The sequence below is a fragment of the Aotus nancymaae genome, unplaced genomic scaffold (genome assembly GCF_030222135.1).
Source record: "Aotus nancymaae isolate 86718 unplaced genomic scaffold, 86718_ANA_hifiasm-v0.15.2.pri h1tg000108l, whole genome shotgun sequence".
Taxonomy (NCBI): Eukaryota; Metazoa; Chordata; class Mammalia; order Primates; family Aotidae; genus Aotus; species Aotus nancymaae.
Genome location: NW_026988523.1, coordinates 34,012,795 through 34,022,622, shown reverse-complemented (window position 1 = coordinate 34,022,622; position 9,828 = coordinate 34,012,795). Strand labels below are relative to the sequence as shown.

Sequence of the window (9,828 nt, the reverse complement as noted above, 5' to 3'; positions counted from 1 at the left end):
AAATTGCGCAAAGATTTGGCAGCTGGAGAATGGATAAATTATGGTACATAATGGATTGTTATGTAGCAGTGAAAATGAACAAAATGTAACTTCAGTCAACAAAAGTGAATATTAATAACATGTTTGTAAAGAAAAATGTACCAGGCCCAGGCCTCTAGATGAAAGTTTGGAAGCACACACAAAACTAAGAAAAGTAAAAATGCATTGCTTAGTAATATATATAAATGCGAAAATAAAGCAATATAATAGTTGTGTAAATACAAATTCAGGATGGGGGTTACTTCTGATGGAGAGGCAGTGGCAGAAGACAGGGACCACTTACGAGCTGATGAAAGTTAACTGGGTAATATTTTAGTTCTCGATTAGCGTGTCAAGTTAAAGGAAGTGCTCATCATATTACTTTTAAAATGAACTAGTTTAATTTAATTTAAACGGGCAATTCAAGGACTACTGGTCATAATGTATTATTGGCTAATTATGTGGTCTGTTTTTTAAAAGAGGATTGTACCTACGTACCTTCTCAGGCCTTCCGGCCCAACCACGTTATGAATGACTAAGAAGGAGTTTAATCAAGGCCATGGGCAAAAATGCAGCATCCTAAACCCAAGTACCTACTCTCTACCGTACCCAAAATAGCAGTATTAACATAACGTCAAAAAACGGAAGACTTAGCAACAGAACCTTTGCTTTCCTAGAGCACAAACAAAAGAGGGTAGAATCACGTGGTACTTCCTCCCACGCCCGGCGCGCCAATGATGTCACCAATCTGCGACCAGACCATTGATTCCCGACTGAAGGTAGAGAGGGATACGTGGTGGGGGAGGGCGGGGGAGGGTCTCGGCGGCAGTGCCAGCCTCAGGGTGTCCGGCAGTGTCCCGAGGAAATACAAGACCCGGTAAGAGGCTCCGTCCTTCTCGGCCACACCTGCCCGGGCTGGAACGCCCGGCCCTTGCGGCCTCTCCAGTCTCTGGCGTTGATGTTAGGGGAAGCGCGGGGGCGCCCCGGCGGGGCACTGAGGGTGGCCGCAGGGCCGGGTGGGGACCCGTCTGGTAGGGGCGCAGTGGCCGGGCTCGGCAGCCTTCCGGGAGGCGGACGCCCAGGGCTGGTGTACTTGTGTGCGTGTGTGTGCGCCCGTGTGTTCGCCTGTGTGTGCTCGGGTGTGGGCGGCAGAGGCTGCGCACGGATGCTCCGGCGCTCGTGCCAGCCGGAGCCCAACAGCTGGGTACCAAAAGCCCTTGTTTCCCTCTTGCTGACTCCCCCGCCTCGGAGAGTGACTGGAGAGCGAGGCGCCTGGGACTCGCCCGGTACGCGCTTTGCTGCGCCTTCTCCCCCAAACTGCATTAGGAACAGCCCTTTATCCCAATGATAACATCGCCGCCCTGGCGTGCCTTCCACAGGCAAGGCGTAGGCGGCCACTGTGGAGAGCCCATTGCGGGGTCACGGCGGCCGCGCTCAGCCTCTGTCTGGCCTGGTGCAGGAGGCCTAGTTGCGTCACCTCCCCTTCCTTCTCTGTTTAGCTTGATTTGGGGGCCCCACTAGGGGGGTATGCCGGCCCCAGGTGTTTCGTGTTGGTGTCAGAGTTTGGGAAACTTGCCTTCCAAAAAGGGATACCTGTCATTGGATTTTGAATGTTGTGCGGAGGAGCCCAAACGTGCAGTTAGCGGAGGGCGCAGAGTCTAGGCTGGTACCGGAGGACACTTGCAAACAGAGGCCTACACAGTGGCTTGTTGCTAGAGAGGGAAGCAGGATTGCTAGAGCAGGTCATTGCGAGCAGAGGAGGCAGGAGTGTCAAACGATTGGCAGTTGTGAGAGATGATGCCAACTTCTTTCTCTACCAGAGGAGCTTTGTTCTCATCCTTTTAAAGATCTTGAAATATCCTGTTCGTTATTTACTAACAGTTGAGTGCTTGCTGTATGGAAGCAGGGAAATAGAGTGGAAAGAGGACATGAACTTTGGAGGCAGGTCGGCCACTTAGCAGCTGTTTGACCTTGAATGAGTTATTTAACCTCTCCACTCTTACTCGGGCTTATCTACAAAATGAGGATAATTATATCTACCTTCCTGGGGTGTCAGAATTCGAAGTGTCTAGCTATTATTAGTAAGGGCCCAGTACCCAGGCGCTTGGACTTGCTCCTTTGCTGAAGGTTTCCTATTAGTACAGCTGCTTGAGAAGCAGGGGAACTTTTTGCTATTTTGGATGTTTGCTATTCTGCCAGATATGATAAGTAGACTTGGGAGTGGTGGTGGGGGGGGGAATCTCAAAATCCATAATCTCTCTACTGTATACTTCATGGAAATTCTAGAACTGCAAAGAGGTTAAGATCTCAGGTAAGGCCGAGCATGGTGGCTCACACCTGTAATCCCAGCAATTTGGGAGGGCAAGGCGAGCGGATCACATGAGGTCAGGAGTTCGAGACCAGCCTGGCCAACATGGTGAAACCCTATCTCCACTAAAAATATAAAAATTAGCCGGGCTTGGTGGTACATGTCTGTGATCCCAGCTACTCAGGGTTGAGGCAGGAGAATCGCTTGAACCCAGAAGGTAGAGGTTACAGTGAGCTGAAATCCCACCATTGCACTCCAGCCTGGGCAATGACAGCAAAAATCTGTCTCAAAAAAAAAAAAAACCTCACTTTATTAATTATAGCTTCTCTTTTTTTTTTTTTTTTTTTTGAGACAGAGTTTCGCTCTTGTTACCCAGGCTGGAGTGCAATGGCGCGATCTCGGCTCACCGCAACCTCCGCCTCCTGGGTTCAGGCAATTCTCCTGCCTCAGCCTCCTGAGTAGCTGAGATTACAGGCACGCGCCACCATGCCCAGCTAATTTTTTGTATTTTTAGTAGAGATGGGGTTTCACCATGTTGACCAGGACGGTCTCGATCTCTTGACCTCGTGATCCACCCGCCTCGGCCTCCCAAAGTGCTGGGATTATAGGCGTGAGCCACCGCGCCCGGCCCGCTTCTCATTTAAAAAAAAAAATTTTTGAGACAGAGTCTCTCTCTGTTGCCCAGGCTGAAGTGCAGTGGCGGTATCTTAGCTCACTGCAACCTCCCTCTCCTGGGTTCAAGTGATTTCCTGCATCAGCCTGCCGAGCAGTTGAGATCACAGATGTGCACCACCATGCCCGGCTAATTTTTTCTTTTCTTTATTTTTTTATTTTGTTTGAGACGGAGTCTTATTCCATCACACAGGATGGAGTGCAGTGGCAGGATCTTGCCTCACTGCAACCTCCGCCTTCTGGGTTCAAGTGATTCTCCCACCTCAGCCTCCCTTGTAGCTGGGATTACAGGAGCACACAACCATGCCTGGTTGATTTTTGTATTTTTATTAGAGACAGGTTTTCACCATGTTGGCCCTGCTGGTCACAAACTCCTAATCTCAGCTGATACACCTGCCTCAGCCCTGCAAAGTGCTGGGATTATAGGTGTAAGCCACTGTGCCTGGCCCGTGCCTGGCTAATTTTTGAATTTTTAGTAGAGACAGGTTTCGCCATGCTGGCCAGGCTGATCTCGAACTCCTGACCTCAAGTGATCTGCCCGCCTCTGCCTCCTAAAGTGCTGAGATTACAAGCGTGAGCCACCGTGCCCAGCCAATAGCTTCTCTTTATATAGCATTTGCTATGTACCTGACACTGTGTCAAGCACTTTACATACACTAACTTATATTATCCCTCCAGCAACTTAGTGCATTCAGCATTATCCTCATTTTACAGATGCAGAAGTGAATCTTGGCTAAGGTCCTGACGCTAGTTAACGGCGGAGCTGGAACTTGAAGCCAGCCCATTAGGCTATGTGATTTGAGTCTTGCTCTTTCTCAGTGACTAGTATCCTGGCCATGTGAACCTGGTGTGGTGGGGGAAAGGAGGCCCAAGCAGAGTTTAGTGGGCCAGCACTGGCTGCAAGACTAACATCTCAAATTGTCCAATGATACATTATCTTTTATTTTACATTTTACTCAGCATTGTTCAGATATGAACTGAGATTTGGCCTTTTCACCCAGAGAAAAAAAGGAAAGGCTCATGGGCACACAATGCTGGGATCATGGGCGCAAAGTAGGTATTCGGAAAATGCTTGTGGAAAAAAGAAGAAATCTTGAGGCATTGTTATTTCTGCCAGAAGGAGGCCCAGTGCTTATTACACAAAGGGTCCTTAAGCCAGCTATTTTTATGCTATAACACACTGTAATATGAGCATTTTTCTGATTCATGGATTTAAAGATTTGAAGCTCTGTCTCAGACCAAGATTGGTAGTATTATCTGTGACCAACTGATTAGAGTTCTCAAATATGTGAACAACAGAATCTGAGCTTGTGGACTTCTGTAATAATCTCTTGAGATAGAGCAATTTGTTTTGCTGTAACATCTGTTAGACTTGGATCTTAATGGGTATAGCTGCTTGAGTTTTCTGGAGAGCATTTAACATCAGGGATAAAGAGTTCAAAATATTAAGTTTGTCTCAAATTAAATATTTGGGAAAGATCTGTGACTAATGTGCATTCATAGTAGGAATAGTAAACTAGTTTTAAACAGATGATATTCCTGGTATTTTTGATGAGCTATTCTGTGTCGTAAAGATGTTTAAAGGTGACTTATGGTTGTAAAGTGAACTATTAGGAACATAGAAAACTTACATAACCCATCCGTATAGACTGTGACTTACATACACACCCCTCAGTTCCTCCACCCAAGGAGTCTCGTTGCTGCTTCTATACCCTCTGGTTACCTTGAAGCCACCTATTTCACCCTCTTTATCAGACTTACTAGGTGAGACCCTTTGCCATCAGCCTCCCTTTCCTTCTGTACCACCTCGTGCCTCGTGCACACAGAATGAAGCTCTTCTCCAAAAGAGCTGTGTATTCATCTAGTTGCAAGTGGCACAAACCCAGCGTAAACTAACTTAAGCAAAAAAAGAGTTTTTCCTCTCTTTGATTATTTAACTAGAAAGTCCAAAACAAGCTTCAGGCATGGCTGGATCCTGGGGCTAAAATACTGTCACGAGGGCTTTCTTGGCCCGTCCTTTTTTGGCTCCTTTTTCTTGATTGACCTCATTCTCTCTTGCTGTTTTCTCTATACATACTGGAAAAGCTCCTTATCAGCAAGCCCAAGCCTATGACCTGATGACTGTCTTTTAGCATTGTAAACTAATCTTTGCTGACAAGGAAACAGGAAGACCACAATTGGACAGATCTGCATCGTAGGCTCATTCCTGGGATGAGGAAGTGAACTGCTCCTCCGTAGCCATATGGGATGGAGAAGTGCAGAGGTCCTAGGCAGGCAGAACCAGCACGTGACTACTGCAGGGGTATGTGTATGCACACACGTGCTTATATGTGTGCTCTTGATCTCACTTCTTTGGGGTCCTTCTAGAGCCTTCCAACTGGAATGAATCCAGTGGGTTGTGTTTGCCCATCAGACACTGAATTTCACTGTAGCATCCATGATGTGCTCTCCGTCCTTTCTCTACATTTGCATCTGCTGTTTGCGCTGCCCTTCCCCACTGCTTCATCTGGCTGATCCTTACAGATTCAGGTCATGCTTTTCCCAGAAGCCTTCCTTGACACCTTCCTTAATGAGCTGGGCATCCCTCCTCTGTTCCCATAAACACCCGAGCATAACCCCCTTGTAGATTTTATTTCTCTTTGATAATTGTCTGTTTATTGGTCATTTCCCCACTAGACTGAGAGCCCCTCGAGGACAGAGTACCCTTTGCTTTGTGTTCCTTATCTCCTACCCTTAGCTAGCATGATTTGTCTTCATAGCACTCATAACTGACATTGTTTATTTGTTTATTTCTTACCTGTCTCTCCTCATTGACTGTCTCTCATTAGCTTCATGAGAGACAGTGTGTAAAGGAATTTTCTTTGTTTGTTATCAAAGCAAAACAAAACTATCCTGAAGCCTAGGACAGTACCTGGCACATAGTATGTGTTCAGTAAATGTTTATTAAATGCATGAATGAAAATCTTCCCACAGGAAGAAAATGCTGGCATTATGTTGATGAACACTCGAATCTGCATGATAGATACACTTCTCACTGTGAAGGTCTGAAACTTGAGTACTGTGGGTCATCCCAGGAAGGCAGAACACCTCTTTCCATACGTGTTTGAACCTGCGGAGGTCAGGCCCAAGGAGTCTCCAGCTGGAAATTCTACCCTGTGTGATACTTCACTCCTTTCAAACCCTTCTGAACTTTGCTAGGTTGTATATTAAGGCTTTTATTTTTCAGGCCCTTTCCTTGGAGCATTTATTTTTAAGAACATTGATTTCAGCACTTACAAGGTAACAGGCACTGTTCTTAGTCCTTTATAAATAGGAACTCACTCTTGGACTGGAGTTTGGGAACCAAGGGTTGTGAACTTTAAAACTTTTTTTCTTTTTAGATACCAAAACACTCAAGAACAGAAATAAGACAACTGTGCGTCTAGTTCATCTCGCCCTCCAGAAGTAGAGCTATCTAACAGCCTGATGTATGTCTCATCCCTGCCCTTTCCTCGGGTTTTTACAGCCGTAGCTAGTGAATATAACATACTACGTCTGATCACCATTGTCTGGCCTTCACCCTAACGCGGCCGCGCTCTGCCGTAGGGTATGTGGCAGAACCTGGTGGGGAACCAGTGGCTCAGCCCGCTCTGCTCTTCAGGACATGAGCTACTCAAGCTTCTGTTTTCAACCCTCTCCCAGGGAGGGCTTAAACCCACATCCTCAGGACCCTGCAGAACACATCCATCTTCCTGGTTACATGTTACGCCTTATCTCCGGGAACCCCAGCCACACCATACCCACCCCCCAATAAATGAAGAAAGGGAAAAAATACCCCCTTCTTTCTTTTGACAACAATAAAACAGTACTTCTTGTACAAATAAAGACTTGAAATGACAGGGTTATTATTTAACCCCGCACTTACTCCATAACACCCAAGCTCCAGTTTCAGCCTAGCTGCGCTACTCTGCTGTAGTACTTCGTCCTGATTTGCTTCCTAAAAGGTGAATACCAGTTTCCACTGCCCTCAGCAATTGTGCCTCTCCCTCGCCCTACCCTCCTCTCCAGAACTGAATATTCTACTGAAAAAGGAAAATCTTAGCTAAATTTGAAATAGCGTCTCACTTTAATTTGCATTTTTTATTATAATTAATTATTATAATTAATAATAACCATAATCCTTTTTACCCATACTTAGCCACTTTTATTTCTACTTTTTAAATTCTTGGTTAATGTTTTGTCTATTCACTTATTGTGTTTAAGTGATTTATTTATTTATTTATTTTTTGAGACGGAGCTTTGCTCGTTGCCCAGGCTGGAGTGCAATGGTACAGTCTCGGCTCACTGCAACCTCCGCCTCCTGGGTTCAAGTGATTCTCCTGCCTCAGCCTCCCGAGTAGCGGGGATTACAAGCACGCGCCACCATGCCCATTTAATTTTTTGTATTTTTAGTAGAAATGGGGTTTCACCGCATTAGCCAGGCTGATCTCAAACTCCTGACCTCAGGTGATCCTCCCGCCTCAGCCTCCCAAAGTGCTGGGATTACAGGCGTAAGCCACCAGTGCCCGGCCAGTGATTTTTTAAATACTTAAATATACAAATATTCTAAAAACCGTGAGTTTGTCCTCATTGTGAAAAGCAAACAACTTTATTAGCAGTGAATATTTTTTAGTTGTTGTTTGCCATCTAATTTTGGCTTTATCATTAAAAATATAAATCTATTTTTCATTCTTTGGTAGATAAATTTTATCCTTTTTGATTTCTTCTTTTGCTTGTGAGCATAAAAAGATTTTTTCCTCATTCTGTATTCTAATTTTTTTAAGGTTTTCATTTTTAATCTGACTTTTAAAAAGCTAGCTTCAGTTTTATTTCAGATTTTTAACAAAATATTTGATGAAGATAGTGTATTATTTTAAATAAAATCAGTTTTAATTAAAGGTCTATGTTTTATTTTAAGGATGTTTATATTACTGCACTTATATTTTTTCCTTTTTAAATAATTTATCGGAATAGCAAAAAACTTGCTTGACAAAACTAAGATTCACATATATAGATAATCATAATTTTAGTGTTCTTAGCGTTTCCATAAATTGCTGCATGAAAATATATTTGTGTGTGGCTGTCTGATGTGAAGAGGCACTCGTGCTTGGCAACAGCTTTTCAGCATGTAGCCAAGATGACAATTTCAGCCTCTTCCAGTTCCCCTTCCTCACTATTTCCTTAAGACTTTTTTCATGGGGTTATAACTATGTGTACCTATGTGCACAGAGTTCATGTGTACCTCTCAATGCATTTTGACAAAAATATATACCATTTATCCAAATCAAGAAATAAAACATTTTTATTACCACAGAAAGTTCCCCTGTGCTCCTTTCTAGTCACCACTACCCCCAAAGGCCAGCTACTGATGTCTGATATTTATCGCTATAGATTAGTTTTGCGTGTTCTGAAGTTTCATGTCAGTATGTGCTTTCGTGTGTGGCTTCTCTCATTGAGGATCAACCACGTTGCATGTGTCAGTATCCATTGTGTGAATATGCATCAAGTTATTTATTCATTAGTTTATTCATTAGTTGGTTGACATTTGGGTTGTTCCAGTTTGGGGCCATTAAGAATAAAGCTCTATGAACAGTTTGTTTCCTGTTTTTTATTGTGGTAAAATACGTTACATGAAATTTACCATCTTAAACAATTTTTTTAGCGTATAGTTCAGTGGTGTTAGGTATAGTCACATTGTTGTGCAACAGAGCTCCAGAACTTTTTCGTCTTGCAGATCTAAAACTCTATCTCCATTGAAGAAAAATGGACATACATTTGCTAGCCACAAATGTATCCTCTTTTCCCCCATCCTCCAGCCCCTGGTTCAATGAACATTCTTGTACAAGTCTTTTTGTGGCCATTTTTCTTGGGTAAGTACCCAGGAGTATAAATACTGGGTTTAGCCTTAGAAGAAACTGCCTTACAGTTTTCCCAAATGGTTGTACCATTTTATCCTTCCACAGTATACAAAAATGCTAGTTTGTTCCATATCCTCACCAACATTAGGTGTTGTGAGTCTTTTTTATTTTAGCCATTCTGTAGCTGTGAAGCTGCATCCCACTGTGGTTTTATCACATATTCTAATCAGTTATTTACATGGCTGTTCCCGTTGCTAGACTGTGAGCTTCATAAGGGCAAGGTTCATGCAATAAGTAGTTATTTTTTTGTTCTTATTAACCTTTTCTTCTTATTTTGAGGGTGATACATGCTTTATTATTAAAAAGAACTTGAAAATTACAGAAAGCTGTTAAAAAGTCAATAAAATCACAGGTTAACTTGCTTCTCAGACATCATCATGAGTATTTAGGTCTTTCACGCAGCACTGTGTTGGTTTGCCCACAGATAGAGTAGTTCACACACATGATGGTTGATTCAGCAACCCAGCAGTGTTCCAGCCCTCTGCCTTGCCATCCTCTGGACATCGCTTATTCCCGGCGAGGAGCCCTTCTCTCAGACAGCCTCAGAAAGATCGTTTTTGTGGTTTGCTGGCCACAAATGTATCACATGTATCACTGACAAAAGGAGTGATACTCAATACTGGATTAAATTAGATTAATCAACATCCTTCCTCTAGGCCTGGGGAGGGAACTTGGCCTTCTTAGGAAAGTGGGCAGAATCAGGGCAACTCTCAGAAAGGGAGGCATCGTTTTAGAGTAGGCCACCAGCACTATCTGCCTCTTATACATACTGTTTTTCAAAGATGCAAGAGTTCACTATTTATAATTTTATATTCTTTCCACTTTTGAAATTAACCTCTCCCATGGCATTAACTCTTTGTAAATATATCACTTTTTAATGTGTTATATAATTCC

The 9,828-nt window shown here is 43.7% G+C and overlaps 1 protein-coding gene and 1 long non-coding RNA gene across 3 annotated transcripts in view; both read left to right on the top strand.

The window, feature by feature from the left end:
- Positions 1–746: 746 nt before the first annotated feature.
- The window catches only part of ADAR (adenosine deaminase RNA specific), a 46,985-nt gene continuing 37,903 nt past the window's right edge, over positions 747–9,828 (top strand). The window contains exon 1 of the mRNA XM_012476285.2: positions 747–797. Coding sequence (XP_012331708.2) covers positions 753–797 — 45 coding nt within the window. The 5' untranslated portion in view covers positions 747–752. The remainder of the gene's footprint in view (positions 798–9,828) is intronic.
- Positions 824–8,384, top strand: LOC105733714 (uncharacterized). Of its 2 annotated transcripts, none has more exons than XR_010340289.1 (3): positions 824–895; positions 5,972–6,277; positions 6,379–8,384. It is a non-coding gene; the product is annotated as an uncharacterized LOC105733714 (long non-coding RNA). The 2 variants fall into 2 exon arrangements; XR_010340288.1 differs by lacking the exon at positions 824–895 and adding an exon at positions 2,859–5,300.